The sequence below is a fragment of the Lates calcarifer genome, linkage group LG15 (assembly GCF_001640805.2).
Source record: "Lates calcarifer isolate ASB-BC8 linkage group LG15, TLL_Latcal_v3, whole genome shotgun sequence".
NCBI classification, from domain to species: domain Eukaryota; kingdom Metazoa; phylum Chordata; class Actinopteri; family Centropomidae; genus Lates; species Lates calcarifer.
This window is the reverse complement of record NC_066847.1, coordinates 16,327,488-16,351,864: the sequence shown is the minus strand read 5'-3', so window position 1 is coordinate 16,351,864 and position 24,377 is coordinate 16,327,488. Positions and strand designations below refer to the sequence as shown.

Genomic DNA, 24,377 nt, shown 5'->3' with positions numbered 1-24,377 from the left:
CTGCTGGTCTTTAACAGTTTAACTGAGGACCAGATATGTTGTGGTAGAGTATACACACTGCTACACCACTGCTCTTTGGATGCTTCTGAATTTCTCGTGGCTGCTGTGGTAACTGCAGTACAGACATGATCAAACTGGGGATGCCAGCGAGCACATGAAGACACATGGCAGAAGCAGAATAGGGCTCACGAGCTCACTGCTGCAGGATTTAGATTATTGATGCAGGGTTGGGATGGTTCTGATAGCTCTGACCACACTGCTATATTTAATCCCCACTATATAGTATTGGAAATTAATTTATTATTATTTTTTATTATTATTATTAATTATTAAAACTGTCAGCACAGAGTTTTTTCAACAAGTGGGCAGAGGATAAGAGCTGGTTTCAACAGAGTTAAATTCTGTGCATAGTTAAGATAACATCAAAAATGATGCTGAGGTGTCATAAGGATGATTTCATATGAAAAGTTATTTGCATCAGTATAAAACCTAAATATTTTCACTTAATGCCCAAGAAGGACATAGAGCAGGGCAGCTCCATCTGTTAGCGGATATCATTCAATTTGTTTTTCTCAATAATTCATCTGTGATAAACAGCTGTCTACTTAATCATTAGACTTATTTCAGTAGAAAGATCAGCTACGATATTCAAAACTGAAGGAATAACAGCAGTGAAGCTGATATTTGGGGACACAGTGACCGGGTCTTGCCGGGGGCAGTAGTTTCATGAAGGAGCACTAACAACACACTGGCTCCCATGAAAATATTCCTCCTCCTGCAACACATTACAGGGTGGTGCTGGCTCTTTGACGGCCAGCCGCCGGAACAAATAGAAACGCGGCTCTCCCGAGGAGTCCTCCAATCCCCGCATCCAGGGCGGGGTCTGGGGGCCGAAACCAGAGAGAGAATCCCAAAAATGACATCTCGATTGCGGTGGAGCAGGGAGCGACTGGGACTCTGAGGAAAGAAAGAAAGAAAGGAAGGAAGAAAGAAGTCGGAGCTAGGTCTCATTTTTAGGATCTGAACCAAAAACAGACGCAGCAGAAAGGCGCAGCACATTACGCACGGTCTCCAATTTGGATGCTTCTGCTTCAGCGTGGACTTTTATTGCCTCTTTGGAAATGTAGTTGTATTCTTGAGAAAATCTCAAGAAGGCATTTGTTCTAAGTAGTTGATGAGAGAAGTGAGAGCCGTTGAGGCTCCGTTTCCTGTGTCTGCCAGCGCGCTGCAGCTGGGCTGAAGAAGCCCCGCTGTGCTGACTGAACACCGGTCCTCCTTCCCCGCTTCAAACCACATCCAGTCCGCAGCCAGTCCGCTCTGAAAGTCGGTGGAAAAAAATGTGCGACCTGATGCCAGCCTCCCAGCCCGCGGAGAAAATCGGCAAAATGAAAAAGTTGAGGAGAACTTTGTCCGAGAGTTTCAGGAGTATTGGTGAGTAACGGGACGTCTTTTCCATTTTCTAAGCCATTTTCCAGCCCCTTTGTGCAAAATGTGAGTTGAGAGATGTCTCCAGCAGCAGCAGCAGAACAGACCGCTGCTTCTTACTGAGATGATGTCTGGACACAGTTTGAGGTTAACAGCCATGGAAAACCCACATCAACTTGGCCTGTCCATATTTCCGTTTGCAGAATGCAGTTAACTCTTTTCTGGGGCTGGCGGATTGTTTAAGAGACAGATTCATGAAGTAGAAAGTGAGTTTATCAACAGTTATGAGGACAGAGAGAAACACTGATGGAATATGTTCCTGCAAATATTATCAAACTTGAATTTGTGGCTCACATCTGATCCCCAGGTCACACAGTTTGCCCTACATATCATAATTATAGGTCTGTACTATAATCATCATCTATTATCTGTTCAGGCCCAATCACATATAGGATGTGCTTGACCTCAGCAAAAAATCCAAATAATCAGTGGGAAAATTCAATTCAATTTTTGGTTATAATATGTACGAAATTCGATTAGTTGATTCGATTAATCGACTAATCAATCTACTATCACACAACAAACAAACAGTAAAAATGACGGCTGTCGGTTAATTTGCCGTAGATCACCTGTAAATCATAATCACAAAATGTGTTGCCTGATAAAACGTTTCAGCTGGGATTTCTTTTTAACCATATGTGCTGTATAGCATTAACACATAAGAATTTGGACATAGAAATGTACTTTAGGCTCACAGTGTACAAATCCTTATCTGTGCTCTCTGGTGGACAAACTCTGTAACAGTGACACAGTAAATGTTTTGTAGTTGTCAGCCAACATATCACATATTATAATAATCATTTTTGTTATTACTTGGGAAATTATTTGCCCATGAATATCAGGAAATAGTAAAACGTCCAAGTTGACTTATTCAGAGTGTTTGGTTTGTCTGATCATTAAGCAGCATTAAAACTGGACTGTGCTGATAAACTGTCCAACTTCTGATTCATAGTAATCTAATGAAGAATATGGGCTATGGTTTGTTGCAGTAAGATCCCTGCATCACTGTCATCATCATCTTCATCACACTCACCCTTTAAATATACAGCAATGATTATCCAGTAATGGATGCTGTGCTGCTAAAGGAACCTCCTGTGTGGCTCTGTGAACAACAGTCATCACACACACACAATCACATCACTGGTTGTCAAGGTGCACCCATCATATCTCATTTCATCTATCTCACCCTCTCCTCCCTTTTTTTTCTCTTCCATGCTCATGCACTCACATCCTGCTGCAGACAGACAGACAGACAGACACACACACACACACACACACACACACTTAGTGCCATGGCAGACATCCTCACAGGGTTCAGGGTTGAAGCAGCTTGTGTAGAGAATGAATAGCTGGATGCAGCATATAAGAAAAGATGAGAGATGAACAGAAGTGAGCTTGGGTCGATGTTGTGGGAGAAGAAAGATTGGCATTGACTTTTCTGCCGTGCTGATGCTCATCTCCTATTGGCCATCTTTCCTCCCATCTAAATCAACACATCTGAGAATCGATCGGCTCTCGCACTGCTCTACGGATGCTTTAACAAAGCACATTCAAGAAGCAGCTTTATTGTTTATGTCCTTGTGACAGTGTTGATCCAACTGTTCCCAGTGGGCAGGTCTGTGCCACATGTCAAATTACGGCACTGTGCAACATAATGAGTGGTGGATATTTTCATTTTGATAGATTCTAACCTGTTTAATGGACTGATGGACAGGGTTTCTCAGCCTATTCTGGACTGTGAACTCAGGTTTGGTCCTCATGAGCTGAGTGTTTTTAAGACGCTGGATAGACTGATGATGGAACATCTCAAACCCCTTTAATACATCTTCATTTAAAGTGTATTAAATATCAAATAAATCTCCTGGGGCCCCAGTGAAGGACATGTGGGCCCTCAACCCAGAGATGAAATAACTGTGGACTGAAGGGTAGTTTTCACTAATAGTGTGGCTTAACACAGCCATTAAATCACTCTACTTCCACCTTTATCCCATGTATAAAATTTGATGAAAAGTCAGTGGAAGTAGAAAGCCTGTCTTTTTCCCCTCCCTCTTTTGTATGTTGGCCACTATGGACAAAGCATATTCAAGAGTGAAAGCACAAACTTTAAGGGAAGCACCAAACACCAAAACAGGTACACATAGTGATAACACCCACAACGAGAATTTGTACACCCGATGTGTTTTGCTATGATATGTTTGGAAATGGGAGGACCCGCCTGCCGGATGAGGGTGAGACGGGTATCTCACAGTCCCATGTCTAATTGGACAGTTGAACAACAGCACTGCCTCTGTGGACTTTGGACTTCTTATATGTACAGATACAGTTTATCACCATATTTCTATAAAAATAAACTTTTGAAATGAACAGAGGAAGTGTGTATATCTGTATAAAGTTCAACTTGGGGCAGCTGTGGCTCAGGAGGTAGAGTGGGTTGCCCACTGAGCAGAGGGTCAGCGGTTCGCTCCCTGGCTTCTCCAGTCTAGCGCTAACCACGGATGTGCATGGAAAAATACACATCACCTTAAAACACCACACTTTGGAATCCGTTTTTTAAATGAGTTTCTGTTATTTGCTTTTGGGCAAATGGAACAATACAGGTTTAAACTGAAAACCACTTTATTCCACCAGAGTAATATAAAAATGCACCTCAAATGAATGAGACAGATGTTTGACTCTTTTCAGTGCATTTAAGGCTCTGCAGACTACACCTGCACATGTCATGCTAACACTTATGTGTTTATGTACCTATGCTGATAACTTAATACTTGAGTTGTCATTATGCCACAGTTATTATGTTTGGTTGATTTTGTCAGACCCAGTGATCAGCATGTGGTTACAGTGATGCAGGAGTAACAGCTAATGTGGTGAACAGGTAGAAATCACGAGCCACAATCAAATGACTACTTTATTCTCATTCAGTTGTCTGATAGCAGAAATATTAAAAAAATAAAACATTTAAGTTTTTTTAGAACTAGAGTGGGTTCAGTCTACCCACTGAAGCAATGTGTTCCTGGATAAATAAAGGTTAAATACATCTAATATCATGGCAGCTATAAATACACCTCATTTATGTTCTTCTCTACTCTGCAGATGACACGTTGGATAACATTTTATTGGGTGGATTTATTCCTCAGCACATTGATGTTAAATTAGCAATGAAAACACCTTCTCTGTATAAGACAAGGCTTTGGCTTCTTAATGTTTTTCTCACAACCTTCATCAAACGTGAGGGATGCGGTATGAGAGGCTGTAGAGGCAGTAATGAGGTGTCATGGCTTTCGAGGCAGAAGTGTGTTTTTTGTTTCATTTTGTTTATCTGCTGTGAATTTGGACAAAACAGTCTTCTTTACCCCCCCTGCGTCTTACTTTGTCTCCCTCTCATCATCTCCCTCAGAAAGTGATTCTGTTCTTTTCTGTATGCTCCCTGGAAATAAATATAGTATAATGTTTATTTCAAGTTTATTTGCAGTGACAGCATCTCACCAGCATCACAATCTGAATGTTTTGATCAATACGTATTCTTCACTGAATCCTCCAAAGACTGTTCTGGAGCTTTATCTGATGTGTTTTTTTTTCCTAAAAGTTTTCAAAGCATCTCTGAATTTGTATCACATGCAAAAAGTCATATGTATTTACTATACTGTAGTCAAGCTCATGTTGCAGTACATCACATACATAATAATCACAAGGCATGCACCAAATCTGTTTGGATATGAATATGTGCAGTAAGTCTCCCTGTGATGTTACAGTGCCCTGCTAAGAAATAGTTCCAGCAGAAACCTGTGTTTGTCTACAGGTTAAACAAATGGGATATAATGTTTAACTAGTGAGAGGATGAAAAAGTTTGAATTAGTAAGTAAGTGGAATATTGATGTTTGAAAGAGACACAGTAGATGTGTCCTCATGTATAAAAACATCAGTCTTGCTGTGGATAAATGATGTAGGGAGGTTTGCAGTTTTTGAGAGTAAAGAAAGTCCAGCTGGTGGACAGAGTTGTCAAAATCTGTTCTAGTCTGATCTGATCTCGCTTTATTTGAAAATATATGTGCGCAACAATTATAGGCCTGGAGTTTATATTTTAAAAAGCCATTTACAATACAAACATCATATTGAATACAAACAAATTTCCTAGAAATGTATGTTCCCCACTGTAACATTTTTTTTGTTAATATTCAAATTTAATGTAAAATACTTGACTAGCAATATGTGTTTCCTGACGTATACACTACATCTTCACTGTCAGCCAGAGCAGAGGCTTTATGGTCTACCTGCTGTCTAATCTGTTGTATTGAGTGTGGATTGGTGGCTGTGATAATGCTGTCTGGAGTGTCTGGCTAGTCTTTGGGGAATGTGTGTGTACTGACCGTCTGAGGACAAGGAAGCAGCGGTTTAACGGCTCAGTGACTGGGCTGACAATGCTTCCGAACACTCGCTCTGACATAAATAAGTCATTTTGCTGGGATGCAGCCCCCAGAGCACTCTGTCTTTTAGCCATCTGTAGTGCCTTTCTCATTAGACAGTGTAATCATCATGAGGAGTTAATGGCTGAAAAATCATTGTTTAGCTATTAATGATACTTTCCATAAGCTTCCAGGACTGTGAGAATGATTTAGAAATCAAAGCTGTAGATACAAACAAACTGTCAAACAGGACGCAGTGTTGTCTCCTCCTCCTCCTTCTCAATGTGAAGAATATTGATGTCCAATGCAATATTGCCATCCCTTACAATTAATATGAAGAATGCAATGGACTGTCAGTGTAGATTTTGAAGTAAGAAATAATTAAATTCTATTATGTGTGTGTGTGTATGTATATATATATACATATATATATATATATATATATATATACATATACACACACACACACATACAAGGGCCATTTAATGGACAGGGGTAGATGTGATAACACTAGTGGTAGCAAGCTTCTCCACTGGCTTTAATAACCAGTAGAAGTAACATCAGGCTAGTTAGTAAGACTACCCAAAGTAGCCCATGGGTGCCATTGGTTGTCTCTGTGTGTCACCTCACCCTCACCTTTCACGCAGCTCATTTTGAGTATCATTCATTACTTCTCTTGGCCTGTCCTGGTCAGGTCTGCCCGATCCACATACCCAATTTGCATTTTGAGATCTGATCAGAGTGAGGATAGAATCAAGGTAAAGACAACACTCATTAATACCAAGTGTGAGTGCAGAAGCCTGGGATCAGATGTTATTATTCAGATACTGATCACATGTTGTGAAAATGGGACCACTATATCACATCTTTAAATACTCCAGAATCAGTGTTTTCATCTGTCACATTTCTGCATCATATACCCACCAAAGCACACTGCTTCCTTATTGCAAGGTACTAAAATACTGATATACATCAGGGCTGCAACTAATGATTATTGTCATAGTTGATTAATGGACACATTCATGTGAAAGACTTTTCACAACCACTGTGTTCAGGCTGTGATATCATGATGTTGAAAAGGCCTCTGTTGTATACTGTATGTAGTCAGTGTTTCAGGCAGACCTAATGCAAAGGTATGATGTCATATTGTAAATACCACCTGAATGAATGTATCCTCGTTAGAATTAACTAATCAACATTACAGTAAAGCATGACTTATATCAGTGGGGGCAGTCAGTCTTGGTCTGACTTAACGAGAGATGGTGATGTTTCTGTTTTTTCTATTTTAATCATAGCTTCAGCAGTGGAGAATGTTGCTGACATAAGATGTAATAAGATGAATTCTCTCTCTCTCTCTCTCTCTGTCTCTCTCTCTCTCTCTCTCTCTTTTTTTTTTTTTTTCACAAAGATTTTAAAAATCCCAGCTTTTACTGCAAATTTTTACCCCTACCTCTTAAAGTACAACATTTCTTCTTGGGTAGAATATATTAGTGTATGTTAGAATCTTTCCATCCCTGCCGGTCCAGTTCTCTGCTCTAATGAGAACAGTGACTTGTGACCAGGACTAGTGAACTCCTCTTAAGCTCAAACCAAACCAGCACTCACATGGCTTTAATGAGCACACATACAGAATGAATTCCTGACAAATTCTGGCACAGAGACAAGGTTGTGTGCCGTGCTGCATCTCCACTATTAGACTTTTTATTTTGTTCATTCTTCAAAGGATGTCAGTACAGTCAGTGTCTGAATATCTCTTCCTTTCTTCTTTTTGCAGCTTTCAAGAAAGAGGACAGCGGCTTTGATGAGGTAGGTCGAAAACAAGTGAATTTTTTTTGGGAGCTTGTGACATCACTGGCCCAATTTCAGGGTTCCACCACCACAGTGTTGTGGCTGTATTTTTCACTGAAATTATTTATCAAGGTCTTGTTGGCCAGATGTTGTCAGAAGACTCTGCATTGCAGTTCATTTTTTTTGGGATGTGGATTCTGCTGTAACTCAGTGCATATGGTGTGTAATATATTCATGTGTGGAGCATGGTGGTTTTGCCTCTCATCTCAGTGATGTCCCTCAGGGTCAGTCACCATCACGGGGCTCCTCTGGCCTGCCAAATGAGACATCAGCAAATGCACCAGCCACATTCTTTCTGTATGAGTATACCCATGACTCTGTTCTTGTGTCACATTGTACCCACTGCCCTAATGTGAAAATTGACTGAATCTCCTTTTTTACATTTCTAGTAATTTTTTGTTAAAAAGGCTTCCTCGTGTTCTCTTTGGGTCTTTGAGCAGCCACAGTGTAGTGGTGAATTGAGTCCCCATGTCTCTGCTGCTCTGCACAGCGCTGCATGATAGAGGCACATTCTCCAAATCACCTCCACTCCCCTGCCACATTCTGACTGTATCATTCAAATTAAGTGGATGGTGTGCTGTGTAAAGGTGCCAGGTGGACATTAAGAACAGTTTAGCAGGGGGGCATGCTGGTAGCTCATCATTTATTAAAGCTGGGTCCTTACTTCAGTGGGCTGGGTTCAAATCCAGCCTGGACCCTGTGCTGCATGCCATTCTCTCTCTCTCTCTCTCTCTCTCTCTCTCTCTCTCTCTCTCTCTCTCTCTACCTCCTGCCTTTCTTGCCTCTCTCTACAGTCACTACCATAGTATAAGTAGGGAAAATAGAACAGTTTAGCATTTAAATAACACTGCATTTATGTGTTTCTAGTAGGAAACCATTTTACTCATGACAGTGCATCCACATCATAGCAATGATTTGCTATGGATATTGCAGCTGCTGTGTTTTGGTTGCATATGAATATGGTTGCATTTGTGTTCAGTTGCTATAGGGTTTCACCAGTGATTTGAATTTGAAATCAGGCAGTATGCACGTGATATGTATTTTACATTTGAGTCCTGTTTGAGTCCACCAACTCCTGAGAAAAATATTTAACCCTTTAGCTGCTAGATGTTTCACGATGTTCACCAGCTAGGTGCTAACTGTGTCTGTCTTTTAAGTCATGGAGTTTTAATCTTCGTAAAATTTTTCAAAAGCTCAGTAAAGTCATGTTTGTCTGAGTGACGTCCCGGCTGTGTGTGGGCACTCGACGCATGGTCATGTTGTGTCTCCGGAATGAGGATTCCTGCTAGCTCACAGCGGACGCTGTGTGATGTGTAAAATTAAAGGTAAAACTTAATAAATGACTCAAAGCCGAGCCTTCAGTTTCACACAGTATGATATTTAGATTTTGTGGTTTAGCGTTGCATTTATCAGTCACTTGTGTGCCTTTGTTCTGTTTTTTTTTTTTTTTTTTTTTTTTTTTTTTTTAACCAGTATAGCAGCCTCCTAAAAACTCTGTGATACACTGTGGGTGATTTTTCCTAACTCCCACTCTAACAGTTTTCTTCAGGGTATTTTAAATTAGTTCACTTACATGTGATAGTTCATGTGATCTGTGCAGTGTCTTATCTTTTTATATAGTCTATGGTGACTTAAGTTCATTCTGTCATCTGTTACAACAACAACCACATCTATTTCTTTATTCAAGGCTTAAACTGTCTCAGTGTAGTAAATCCTCATATCATCCTCCTGCCATATGAATATGCCTGTCAATATTAAAAGTTTAGAAATCATTTGTGAAGTCTTAGTAATAACTTAATCTGCCAAGTCGTGGTTAAATGTCAGAGACAGTATCACTTTCTCGTTTTTCTCATTACATGCAGTCATATGTGCCATTGTTAATATAAAGATATGGATTAATGGAGCTTTGAGGTCTGAGAAACACCAGGTTAAATCTGTAATAAACCCAAGATTATAATTTACCAAGACACCAGTATCCTGTATATTGTAGCTTTAGCTGGTGAGACTCCATGTGGAATCAACAAATTATTGATGATGCTTGTAGGTGTGGGCAGTAAAATCTGAGAAAATCAATCAGTTGTTCATGATCAGACATAGTTGTCAGTTCTTAACTAATGTAGCAAATCTGACAATTCAAGTTGTCACACTGATGCATAAACCATATTGAAATCCATAAAACAGTCTTGCTCACTGATTTGCAACATTTTCTACAATGATATAAAACAACCAGAAACATTAAAGTGATACAACTCAATATAAATCAATGCTTGCCAAATTTATATTGCATCACAGTACAGTGTATGTTGTTACATTGTACAAACCAAGACGCTTCTGTTTTTGTTGCGAGCACAATTCCCAAAACAGTTGTCAGTTCATCCTGTAGATTATTTGTGTTGTCCCAGGAACACTGGATAACATACTGATTTCTCTCACATGCTCTCTCAGTTTACTGTTGTCTGTAGCTCGTTGATGGGCCAGTCATTAGGTTTGAGGAAACTGAAATGTTCCATGTTTATTGACAGGGAAATCTTGCTTGGTAACTCTTCTGAGTTAAAGTAACACTGAGTGTATTGTCTGCAAGAAGCAGTGGTATCCCTTGAATAAATGAATAAATGATAAGGCACCAGCATACTTTGTGTTGATGTTGCAGACATGCTGCTCCTGTGGTTGTTTGGTAGATTTTTTAAATTATTCTATACAATAGATCTGCTGAAATCCAGTGCTGTTCTCCAGGAGAACTCTGAGTGAAACTGCTGCAGTAGAGTCTGCAGGAGCATGAACTTACTATTTTTCAAATAAATTAAAGCAATAAGCTCAGAGAGGTTGTTGTTGACAGTGATTGTAGTTAGTGCCTAAGTATGAAAGGATTTCATAAACTAAACAAACAGAAAAAAAATACATTATTTATTGATAAGAAATAATCATTCTTCTGTCAAACATAGTAGTTTCTTCAGCGACATTTAGCGGAATGGTTGCCAAGCAACACACAGATGCAGCAACACACAAACATAGTGGAAAGCATACTTTAGGACAACTGTTGAGGTAGTTTCAGTTGTGTCAGCTCTCCTCTTTGCTGGTTCCGGGGTGTTTTACTCTGGCCGGGTGCGTTTTAATTGTGCGATGCCAGAAGGATGTTGCTCCAACTCTCATTGCAGGGAGCTAGTAAGATTGCCGGGACGATCCACATGTATGGCCCTTCACAGCAGCAATAAGAGGTACAGTATTTTTTCCAGTGAAGCAACCCTGGGATCCCTGACTGCTCAAACAGAAATCGTTGCAGGCTCTCTTTGTTTCTTTGGCCAGCATCTTTCTGGTTTTTGTGTATTCATGATCAAATGAATAGTGTAGTAATAGTGAGTATGTTACAGTGTGGGTCGACCAATCATAATCAAGGAGCAGAACTATCGGTTCTATAAATGCTGATTTAAGAGTTGTTATTTCTGTAAATCAACTTACAGTCAGTATTGGGTAACTTTAGTGTATGACTGTGCAAATGTGTTTTTATATTGGCAGCAGGTAAGGGCTGTGAAACCAGGATTTCTCAGAATGCATCGGAAAACAGAGCAGCAACAAAAAGGCAGAAGGTATTTGATTTTGAAATAGTTTAGATGGAAAAGAAATACTGTTGTTAATGGCGTGTTCTCTGTTCTATTTTTGGACTGCAACTAACAATTACTTTCACTATTGATTCATTTGCTGCTTTCCTGTACTGACATTCATGGTTTGGGCTGGAAAATGGTGGAAGATTATGAAAAATTCCTGTCATAATGAAATGTCATCAGATTGCTTAAGAAAACATCAGTCTGAGATATTCAGATTGCTGTCTCACAGGAGAAAGAAAGCAGCAAATGCTCGCACTGGAAAAGCTGGAACTGGAGAATGTTTGGGATCTTTTCTGGAAAAAGACTCAAACAACAATAGATTGTATCAATCAGCTCATTTATTCCTTGATCAGATATTTACTGATTTAATTCAAGAAACCTTTCTAACTACTACTACAGTTTATTTTATTTCTGCTCTTTATTAAACAACTAAGTACTGACATTTTGAGGCTGATACCAATACACTGATATCAATATTTGAGAGTTAAATGATATCATATTTTTGCTGTTATTTATTTATAAGGTTTATGATAAATATCTCTCAAATGTGGTTATTAATGAATTATGAGAGATTGGGAATATATGAAAACAAACATTTCTAGATTTTAAATGACCTTGAACATGTCTGCAGCAGTGCTGCATTGTGATAATCTAATATTGGCAGATATGTTGCTTCAGGCAGTTTATTGGTTGGGCAGCAGTTCTGTACTATATTGGCAATGATAGTAAAAAACATACAAACCTATACCCAGAACAAATGAAGCGAATGTCAGGAAAACAAGGCAGCAGATGTGAATGGACCCTCTGAAAAAGTTGGAGTTCTGTTTGGACAGTGGGTTGTTGGAAACCACTTTCTAACCTCCCTGGTTTTTAGGATTCTAGATGTTCTTATTAGATGAAGAAACAATGTTAATGACATCTGTGAAATACAAGAAGGCCTTTCAGCATTATGTGCTTAAACCTCTACAAGCCTGACATACGCAGCACTTTTCTTGTGATTCCTTGTGTCCCATATTCACCATGATGAAGAGAAACTGTTTGCTCTTCTACTGCAGCCTCAGCCGTAGTGTGGAGGTGTGTAAAGGGGGCAATGAGGAATGCTGCATTGTGAGATTTTCCCACTGAGAGGACCTTTTATTTTTGTTGGCAAAGGGACATGAGAGCTCAGATATCAGACGTCACATATATTTGGAAACATGGCTGTTTGTCAAGTTTCCTGTACTTATTTAGATAAGAAGATATAGCCAGTGTTCTTGTTCAGGACGGGACTTTTGTGGTGAAACAACGTGAAGCAGACCATTTGTAGAAGTCAGTGCCATGGGAATTAGCTTGGACCATTTGCTATAAATGGGCCTCTCTGCTAAGAAAGAATGTAAAGAATCTGAGAGGGAAAAAGACTCCTTCCTGTCCTGTAACATGATGTTTGTAAGAAACTGAATGATGATGTACAGCCACAGTATGTGAACATACAGGAGTTTATTTTGAAACAGCAGAGCGTGATGGTGTATATGGAGGCATTCATACCCTCTCTGTGTCTGACAGAAGCAGACAGAGACACAGAGCCTGTTTGCCACTGGTGCCTGTTGAACTGCTTATCATCTATCATAGTGAATAGGAAACTATGTGTCTGTTTAAACCATAAAGATGGCTGATCAAACTAAGAAGGAGAAGCAAAGTTTCTCTCTGCTTTTCTCTCCCAGGTTCAATATTATGACAGAAAAATATGCAGCTGGCGAATTACATCACAATAGGTCAATAGATCCTCCAGTCTAAACAACAAAAGAAGTCACTGGTCTTTGGGGAGGAAAACCTCTTGTCTCTTGATTTTCAATTTTTTTCTTTTTCCATCAATCATTAAAAAATGACAGTGCTTATAATAATCTAAAGAGTACGGTCTAGTCCTGCTCCTGCCTTGAGATGTCTTCTGTTGTGATTTGGCGCTATATAGATAAAATTTAATTAAATTTAATTTAATTAATACAGTGTAATGTAATGTTACATTAAAAAAAAACGAAATACAAATACGCCTCGCCCTGGGGGGTGAGGGTTGAGCTTGGTTTATACTTCTGCGTAGGAACAATGTAGAGCCTATGTCGTGGCCTACTTAAGTGGCCTATGCCTTTGTGTGCATTTATACTTGTGGTGTGTACTTGGTGCGTCTGTGTTGCAGTTATACTGCCACAACACTAACGGGTGGTGGGGTTTTAATGGCACTATGTTGAGTTGGAGCTAATAAATGGTGAATAACAGGTTACTAAAATTACTGTGATGCAGAGAGGAGAGAAAACGTTGCAGGAGACGGTGTGTACGACCACTGAGCTGAGTGAGGCAGAAGAAGGATGAGTTTTCTGTGTCCGGCCACTGAGAAACATGTATGAGCCGACCAAGTGGACCAGTCACCGCTGTTTGGCTCTGTGTCACTGTGACATGTAGTTTCATTTCTACGGAGATGCACATCTGGCATCTACTGCGTTGATTCAACACAGGAGTATAACTTGGACTTTACCTGCAGCACTTCTTACGTGAATGGCTCATCAATCAGCAGCGGTCAGTGAAAGTCTCCACACTCACAGGGACTTTTCTAGGGCTGCCCCCTAAAAGTTGACAGTTTGGTGCATTGGGAAAGACCCTGATTCAACTCACAAAATATCAGTTGATGGCGCATTACAACAGAGGAGCAGGAGCAACAGTGTGTCAGGCTGTAAACATTACAACTGTGTCTTGTCTTAATATGACCAAACCACAAAACTAACTGTGATGGAAACAGGGCAGAGCGACACTGGAAAGTGTGTCTGGTGTCCGGTAAATTCTGTGCTGAGCGCTGCACGATCATCGCAGGAATACACACAGCTGGTGAAAACCACTGGTGTTATGGTGAGTTAAAATCGGCTGACGGTGTCAGCAGCCCGGCAGGAGAGACACTGCGGTAGGATTTCATAACTGGCCTATGATTGAGTCGCCAACTATATCTGCAGTGTTTCCACTGTAAACATTTTGCGGTGGCGGGCTGCCACGAGAAAATAATTGCCGCCACTGGGGCTTTTAATGTGAAACAATGGTTGCAGGAAGTGGAGACAGTGGTGGCACAGTGTTGAGGCAAGAGGCAGAGACAGAAAGAAAAGAGGAAGAAAGAGGAGAGAGGAAAAGGTAACATCACAAGCTCTTGTCCCTCTCTGTCCCTCTGTCTGCCTTTGTCCCTAATTGAAAAAGATACTGTAACCTGACTGACTTGATGTAAATCTGTGGTAAAAGTGCTGCTCTCAACAGAAAGATTGATTGATTATTTCGGGTGGTCTCTCTGCTTATCTGCTTTGTGTGTGTTGTGTGATTGTCTTGAACCAATTTGCTGTCACAGTATTGTCTATAACATTCAACTTCCCCAAACTGTCAGGGTTTGTTGTTTAGTTGACAGATGTCATGATTGTTACTTAATGATTTTTCCTTTAGCCATCTTTGAATCTTTGTTCTCTTTCTCTTGTACTGTTCGACTCCTTGTCACTCATTTTTTCTTTGTCACACATGATATTCATTATCTATTCTCAGTCCAATTTGAGCTGAATAATTCCACGTGTTTGTTGTCAGAATCAGAATTAATGCAACGAATGTGTTCCTTAATAACTGGAAGCCCTTGGAGAATCCATTAAAAGCAAAATGCTATCATTAGTTCCAGGGAGCATGAATCATTGTGAATTCTGTTGTTTTTTTTATTTGTTTGTTTGTATTTTAATCTGTGTTTCCATGTCACGGTTTGTGCTGCTCTCATCTGTTTTTGTCATAATATGAGACTGGAATTATAATGCTCTGTTGGCATTCAGAGCAGGATTAAAGTCAACCTAAAAAAATGTAACCATGTTCATTTTGCCTGCTTTACCAGCTTGAAATTGAAAACTTGAACTTGCATTTGAAAACTGAATATCATTTAACAGCCCATTTGTTAAACTATGATTTGTCCATTTTACACAGAGACATCAGATGAAACCTGCAATCACAAAGTCCAGAAACTCCCACTTTCTTGGCAAATTGCTTCTTCAGCTGGGCACTATTTGTATTCAACTTGTTGGCATTAAACCACAAAATGTCTTAATGAATATGTTGCTATATTGTCATTAGCATAGGTTCAGTTTGTTGCTGTATTACTATCAAATAAAGACAGAAGCCAAAATATGTGGCTGTGGCCACTATCACTAACACTAAATATTTCTCGCCTTTGCATCCATTTGGGAGGTAGCAGCAGTTAATGGTTTCTGCAGGATTAGGTCATTGCAGATATTGTTTTGTTCTGATCTGGAAATTGAAGCCGAGGAAAAATCACAGTGGACAAAATGGCTGACATGATTTTTGATGCGTTCTCCCTGGAGTGACTGCCTCTCAGTTTGAATGACAGTTTTGATCACATTTAGCAAACATCTCTCTTAGGCCATTAAGCCCTGATGGATTTAGAAATGCTACCAGCATCTGCTCTGACAGTTTTCACAAGCTATTCTGTCTATTTACAGTGAGGGGAACGTGTATGTGGATTTCCCTTTTTGTCTTTTCTCTTTGGTTTACAACATCACTCTTCCTCTAAGAGCAAGGTCAGAAACATGCCTGGCTATTGGCTGAAACATTTCCAGTCTGTCCACAATATCAGACCCTCAGCTCACGTCTTTTAACTGCATAGTACTACTTAGTACTACTAAGCATTAAGTTGTTTGAGAGTACTACTGCAAATGACCAGGAATGTCATTAATTTTGTAGGTATTTGTTCATAAACCAAAGTATTGGACATGTTGAAATTTATACCAAATTTGAGACATTTTACAGTGAACCAAAAATGTTAACCTCTTTGTCAGTGCATCACTAAAGTCATTAGGGTTCGTCCTCTGGGCACCATGAATGTCTTTAGCAGATTTTATAGTCATCCACACAGTTTTTCAGTCTGGGCGGACAGATGGTGGACTGATGACAATGCAATCCCTAAAGTTAAAGCTCTGCCTGTATGGTGACTTGCCTAAAGATACAGTTAAAGCAATGATAGTTGTTGGTAAAAGCCAATCAAAAGTGAGGGGTGGCTTGGTAAATTGAATGCTTTGGCTATCTGGACTACTGCAGGGCAAAACAAGTGATCTGAAGATATCGACTTAAGTTCTAGGAACTTGTATTGTCATGAAAATTTCTGTGGCCTAAAAATTGTTCAGGGCCACAAAAGATTGAAAAAAATATTTCCTTTCCTTTGGAATCAGATGTGGAATCAGATGTAAATTAGTTGGTCAGGGTCAGCCACTGGGTGTCAAGTGTTTCACAACTATATCGTTTTACATATTGCCTGCATTCAGTTTCAATTTTCTGATTCATGTAACATATTTTATTACCTCTGTCAAGGAGGTTTTGCAATCAGTCCACTTTCTGTGTCATAAAAAATGAATAGGTGCTAGTTGAACTCTACGGAGACCCCGTTTTGAAATCCGTGCCCATGGATTTGCAATCAAAGCTGCTGCCATTGATGCAAATCTGTTGGTTTTGTGGTTAAGATTAGTAAAAGACTGTGCTTTTTGTTAGATTTAATCAACATGTTGTGTTAAAAGTGTGTGTGTATAAAGTGTTATATTACTGTAGTCACTACAAGTTGATATTTTGCTGTTACAAAGAATAAAAAAAGGCTGAATGAATCAATATCTTAAATATCATGGCTATTTGATGAACTGCAGTCCTGCTGGCTGTCACAGAAAAGGGAAATTTGTGTCCAAGTACACAGAATCAGTACATTACATTTCATGACTTTTTCCTGAACTGTTTGTCATGAAAAAATGTATATTTGTGTCCATGTACACAAAGTCAACAGATTACATTACATTTCATGTACATGAACACAAACTGCCATGAGACTGGGCTGGTGGACACTGACTGCAAATCTGTGTGCATGGATTGCTAATCCGTGGGTATGGATTTGCACATGGCTCTTTTTTTTTTCTCTGCTAACCCCAGGGGGGCTCTGTAGAAGCCCTAATGTCTACCAATGAAGGAAGATAAGTGTTGCTGAACCAAAAGTCCTTTAATGTGATTGCATTGTGGAGGACTTCACATGACTGTAGTGTTCATCCTCAGTCACCACCAGCACCAGTTCAATATCACTCTTTGTATCTTTTGAAGGACAGGCAGCCTGTGCACAGGCTGTAATTGCGGACACAATACATATTTGATAGCTATTGTCAGACACTCATTGTCTTTGTCATATCTCAGACACAACATTTCCAGCCGGTGGCACATCAGCCTGCTAACTAGTGGTGCATTACCACAAGCTGCAGCCTATACCTTACAATAAGAGAGATCAGCTTCTACAGCAGAAAACACTTGATGTCTTATTCATTTCTCTCTTTTTTTTCCCCCCACCCGCTCCTTTTATACTCCTGGGGTGTGTGATTGTGTGAGGTCACAGTCTGACTAGCATACTGAGTATTGCTCTCAGAGTTAACTGGCAGTAATCACAGCCAGGAATTCACACATTTCCTCATGTTGTGTTCTGATATAAGCCTCTTTACACACTATCAGTCACTACCATTTAAAAAATGTCAGCTGTACTAAAAATAAATGCCTTGAGTCAGAATGGGATTAGTCTTGACTTGGTCAGAGAAAGTGTCAAGAGAATGAAATATTTGCCTTGTGTCTGATTATATGTTTATTACTTTAAAAAAAAGTAAGGATTTGTATTTATTTATTTTTTTTACACATAAACCACACTCCAACTTTGTTGTCAGTGTATTACTGCCTAAACTGCATGCTCGATCCTGTGCCAGTCTCTATAGCATTTAGCTGATACCTGGCTCTCTTCTATCAGGGCTATGGGGAGACAATCAGTGTCTCATTGATTGTAGCAGCATTACTGTGCAGGAGAATTTATCATGCAGCAGGCCTGAGGGAGCCCTGTGCTGTCAGCAGCAGCCTCCTGTGCTTGCTTAGAGGTAGTGATCACCTGAATATAGCAGCGTTGAATGCCTAATGGAGTTCAGACAGTGTGTAGGATATGTGACTCATCTCATTTACACCTTTGAAATGTATTCCAAGAGCTGCAGTGCATGTCTGTTGGGAATCAGCGGTGAATGTGCATATACAATAAAGTACGTTGCTGTGTTCCTATTATAAGATACATTAATGTTGTTGCAGTAAGCTGTGTAGCAGCTGAAGCAGCCAAACAGGCAGCATCACTGTGTGGGCTGTATGTTTCTTTCTGCATGTGTGTATGTTAAGTGTAAGCAGCAGGGTTCAACTAACCTGTGATTTTGAGGCCTCCGTACTCTGCCAGTAATCTGTATTAGAGACAATATTTGCCATTTTTAATGTGGCCATTTTTGTTTTGGCTCTTCTTGCAGTTTGACAAATCACTTCACAACTTTCTCAGCCCTGTAGTAATTTAATATGGAGCATATGAACATGGGAGTTTTTATGCTTTTTCACAAACAAGCCTTCATCAGAGCACCATGATGAGTGTGTCACCAGCTGCAATACTGTAACAAACTGACAATGGTATCAAATGAGCACATGCCATCAATAAAAATCAAGAATAGAAATTAAACAGGTTTGAAATATACTGAGATGAAACTGTTTGTTCTATATCTGATCAACCATTTTTTGCTGTATTGATTTTACAGACTGTTTTGATATTATTTTGATTTCCTGCTTCAGTAATTTTTCAAGTAAAAGTGGTCAGGCAAAACTAGCAATTTGTAGGTGTCACCTGAGGTTTTAAGAAATTGGGATGGGTATTTTTCACTGATCTCTGATGTCTGATAAAACACAAGACTAATTGATGAACTGAGAAAATAACAGATTTTCATTCATTCATCATTATTCCCTTTGGATCTGCTTCTGTGCTCTGGAAAATAGAGTGCAATCCTAAAGCATTCTTATATTCCTCAAACAGTATAGTTCACATCATCCCAACCCTGATCCAGTATTGCATGCTATCATGATTTGATATTTCTGCCACTCAGCAACTCTTAATGTTGTGATATAACCCAGTCTCGTGGCAGTTCATGAAATAGTTTGTAATGTATTGATACTGTGTCCTCGGACACAAATTTCTCCTTTTTTTGTGACAGCCAGCAGGACTTGCAGTTAATCAAATTGATTCATTCAGCCTATATGGACAGGAATTGTCCACTTTCGCTGAATTTTTTAGTTTGCGACAGTAAGATATTTTGACTTGTAGTGACTACAGCAATGTTACACTTATTTATGGTTATTTTTAGGCACACATGGCATGAAACTGGCCAGAGTAGACCTACTCAGGTCTGTGATGAACACTTTCAACAAGGTTAATAAACTTGGATTTTTACCGTTAAGGGGCAGCAATTCTTGGCTGACATAAAATTCTTTTAGCGATAGCAGCTCTCTAAATCAGGGTTCAGCCTCCCAACAAGCTCACCTTGTATGTAATCAGTAAATAAATTGGCAAATCAAATGTTTTTACATTGGCCCTCAGGCAGGAACCTCTGTCATGTCAGAGACTGACTATACTGGAGATCATAGTTTTAGTTATACACCAAAATGACATTGGTGTTTATCAGTTTAATGGTAGTCACCAGATTCCACTGCAGGGCCAGTTCAGTATTTTAGGTCTGTGTTTGAAAATCAAGATGCTCTGTGCTCCTTCTTGTTCGACCTCTGAGCTCTTCTTTTCTCTTTTTCTCACCTTTTTCCTGAGGTGCAGAAGACATTGATAGATACCCTTGAATGCTCCTCACTGCTGGTTGTCTGCGTCAATGTGGGTGTGGTGTGTGAGTGTGTAGGGGTGCACCACATCATGCTGCTACCAAAGGAACAGAACTGCACACTACCCTCTGTGGCTGAGCACACCAGGGTGGAGAGGAACATACAGCCAAGATTACTCATTTATTTTTGTATGACTTTGTGTTTGTGTGTGTGTGTGTGTGTGTGCATGCTTGTACTCTACTTGAGGATGTGTTTCCAGCCTATATAGCATTAGGGCATGTTCTAAGATTAAAACTAGAATTAGGTTTAGTTTTGAATAAAGATAAGACCACAGAAGCTAACTGACTCAATGAAAAGCGAGTTTGCATGTTCTCCCTGTGCCTGCGTGGTTCTCTCTGGATACTCTGGCTTCCTCCCACAGTCCCAAGACATGCAGGTTAGATTAACTGGTGATTCTAAATTGCCTGTAAGTGTGAATGTGAGTGTTTGTCTGTATGTGTTGGCCCTGTGATGGACTGGTTATCTGTACAGGGTGTACCCCGCCTCTCACCCAATGTCAGCTGGGATAGGCTCCAGGTCCAAGGCTCCAAGGTGTAGCCATCATGCACAGGTGAAGTAGGCAGTGTGGCACAGGTGTAGTAACGACCAATGTTGGGTCAAGCCTCTAGCCTCAATCTGAAATGAGGAGCAGGCTACAGAGGTCTGGCAAGCTCAATACTTTCTAACTCCATACCACCTGATTTTTTTTTTTTTTCATTTTCAAACTCGTACCCTTCAGACCCAGCTGACATTGACTCATGTGACATCACTTGAGGTCATTTATCAGACTTCACACAGCTCCCTCTGGAGGCACAAAAGGCTTTATACAACTTTATACAACCTTTGTTTTACAGTTCTCCCTAACACTTGGAAACACACTTGTTAAATTGCTGCACGCACCCTCTAAGTACCGTAACAAGTTCTAGAGCAGTCGTCAAAATAACTAAAGGAAAGATGGCACGAAGTGAAAAGAATACTTCAGTAGTGAGTAACTTCTCAAGAAACTCCTAACTCTTAAATAAGACAGTTATTTCTGGCTAACTGATAGTAGTATTACCTTCAAGAAACTGATTAGTAACTAACCTCTTTGTCTACTGCAGCACTAGTGTGTATACCTAGTTTAATGCTTAATACCACCACACACTTAAATGTTGGCATTATAAAATAAAGCATGTGATTGATGTAAGAGGCTGAAAGTGTTCAGTCTGAGTTTCCCACTGTAGGCCAGCCACTCAGCTGCTGTGAGGAGATATGAGGGGATGTGGCTCTTTCATAACAGACAGCCAAAGCAGATCTGGCATCAGCAGACCATCAGCCTCTTTATTTTTTAGAACAAAATGAACATGGATATCAAAATAATAAAAGTGACAAAATGATGTAATTGCATAAAAGTATGTTTTTATTCTATTTGGTAGCCACTATTTGTACATCTTAAAAATTCTGACTTTGATGCTTCTCAGTGAGAGCACCAAAAAAGACACTGTGGCCATTTGCCATTAGTATTTATTACGTGGAAATTTCTGACTTAAATTGACAGGGACTGCTTGGATGCACCACTGAGGCTTAAAGAGGAGTTGGTTTTGGTACATGCCGATGGGATTGACATGTCTCCTATTACAGTAAGTCATAGTGGTTGCTGCTTGCTTGTCCAGCAGTGCTTTCTTCCCTGTGACCTAATTTGAATTTTCTGTCTCTAATAAGTGACAAAATCTAAATCTAAACTCCAACTCATACATCACTGACCATACATCCATTCCATCTACAGCCTTCAGCTGAGGTCAGGAACAGAGTGGTGAGGGTTAAGTTAAGATTAGGGACTTAGAAATGAATAAATGACTATACTAAACGGAGGTTAAAAATATGCGATATCCTGCTGTCCCATTCCATGAGCCCAATTTTAGCGTGTAGCCTTTTAGCTTCAGTGAACTCATTAACTTTGAGTGCTGCGCATGTGTTTGCCTCCATATGACTCTCACTGTAGCAGCTAATCCTGACTGACTGACTGTCACAGTTTAAGTTGTCGCTACTAGCCATGTTTATTTGCCTCTGTCAGTCTGATTTGTGACAGCTGCTGGCTAATCTGCGTGTGTTAGCCTGCGAGGGCACGGGTGAGAAATTCCTCCAATCTGAGGAAGATGGCTGAGGTGAAAGTGAACTGAAAGAGAAAACCGTCCATGTACTCACTCACTCAGCTCTCACCTCTCTCTGGAGGAGTCCATATTGAGGAGCAATTTAATTTTACTCAGTATAACTTTCTTTTCCCCTGAATCTGAGGATTAGCACTATCTGTGTAAATTAGTAAGGTTTCTTCTGCCATCACTCACACCAGCCTCAGGATCCTGAAGAGGTAAGCCTGAGAGGTGTTGTATTTACTGTATTTATAGATGAGTCCTCTCCGGTCGTCAGTCCTCATCGTGGTCAGCATGAGGCCCTGAGTATTAGCACAGGAGCAGGTATAGCATCTCATCGCATCATTTTGAGTGGTCTAATCGTATCTTTAATTAACCCTCCACTAATTGGCCTGGGAGTAAACCTAATGGATTGAATATTGCTGAGATATTAAAATGCAAATGAGGATGAGAAGCTGGCCTGGTGGCCTCTGTCATGAAGCATGCGGCGATGATGGTGTCGCATGTGATGTCACATCCATCATGTTGAAGGCTGTGGAGCTTCCCCATATGCTCCATAGTTCTCCCTGACTGTTCACCAGTAGAGGTGATAGAGTAAGGTGATTCTAGGAAATGAGATGTAAGAAGGGTAATGGAATAGGATATAACTGTGAGCCAGCCTGCTGGTTATGTTGTGAGTTTAGTGGGTTAGGCCGGCAGTCATGCAGATTGCTCATTACCCTTCCACATTTTTTGGACTTAATGTCCAAACTCCTGCTGGCCTATAATGTTCATTACACTTAACCAAAAGAAGGAGCCACAATTCTCTGATTGTATAGTCCAGCTATAGTGCTAGAGAAGAGTAAGGGCATCCGAAAAACAGGAGCAGTGATGTCTCTTAGGAGGAAAGACATCAGGAGCAGGAGACTGATAAGACATCGTAAAACCTCTTCAGGATTAGGTTGATAGCTTGTGGGTTTGACATAGAAGCCTTCTCTTTGCATCTAGTTTCCTACCAAGAGTCATGAATGTCACTTATCCATGACTACAATCCTGTCTAATCTTAACAAAGTAGTTTTTTTTGTATCTGGGACTATAAACCATCCCTAACATTAAATCTGCATTTTCTGGCCACTTTGGGGCAGTGCAAGAGGCTATAAACAAATGACTGACATATAGACACTTCATTTAGTTGATATTGTAAACAGGTTAGCACACTTGCTTATGTACACATTCAGCAGATACAGAGCAACATTAATATTCCTTTGGAGTCATGTTTCTGGTCACCTGATGAATGTAACTCCAGTGTTCACTCTCTTTTACCTGTTTTTGGTCTCTGCTAACTCCTGAAAAATAATGATTAAAAAAATATCTGGCTGTCTATCTAAATGCGCCACTATATTCACTAGCTATTCACTAACCGGTTGTTGATGAGCAGGTAGTGTGTAATGGGCTTTTGGACCTTTTCACTAAAAACAGCTGCCTGCTATTTTAAATGAGGTGGATGAGCACAGTGAGACTAACCTAAAACAATGAGCTGAATGCTAACACACTAACACACTCAGTAAAGCTGAGGGGGACTGCAGAGTTTGGTGGTTATTCTTTGTTGGCTTGTCACTACAAGAAACTCCATCTGTATTACACATAATCAACATGGAAATGAGAGCTGACAGGAAATGAGGGTGGGATGGTGATTGACAGGCAACAAATCCCTGGTGGGATACAAAGTGGAGTCGTTGTGATTAGGTGGTCAGCTTCTTTAACCCAAAGGTCACCATATTTTCTTTTTAAGGCAGTGACAAAGGATCTCTGTCGTTCAATTGGTTGGGATGATTTTTTAAAAGGTCGGGTTGGTCACCCAAATCATCAGGATTCATTCTCTCCATCCACAATAAAGTTGTGGGAAATCCAGTTGTTCCTTTTTAAGGTACCTTACCATGGATCGTTTGAATGCTCATTGTCTGACCTAATAACTAGGAATACTACACCTGACCATGAAACATCTCTCCATTATCCCTGGTGGTCCAAAGTAGAATAAATGGAAGGTCCAACAGGCCAAACGGTACATTTATTCATCAATAAAACATGACATTCAGGTCTTGCAACATTTATATGTAATATATACACATCTCCAGCACTCACACAGGTGCACAAGCATAGTTGAACAGGCATTGTCAAAGGTGTTGGCAGCTTATACCCTTTTATTA

General features: G+C 40.0%; 1 protein-coding gene across 3 annotated transcripts in view; it reads left to right on the top strand.

The window, feature by feature from the left end:
* The first annotated feature begins 879 nt into the window (after nucleotides 1-879).
* cdk14 (cyclin-dependent kinase 14) overlaps nucleotides 880-24,377 on the top strand; it is a 164,696-nt gene continuing 141,198 nt past the window's right edge. Inside the window, exons 1-2 of one of the 3 annotated variants that reach the window (XM_018665639.2) lie at nucleotides 880-1,431; nucleotides 7,660-7,691. In XM_018665639.2, coding sequence (XP_018521155.1) covers nucleotides 1,338-1,431; nucleotides 7,660-7,691 — 126 coding nt within the window. In that variant the 5' untranslated portion in view covers nucleotides 880-1,337. The remainder of the gene's footprint in view (nucleotides 1,432-7,659; nucleotides 7,692-24,377) is intronic. The other 2 variants (XM_051076333.1, XM_018665638.2) reach the window with 2 other exon arrangements.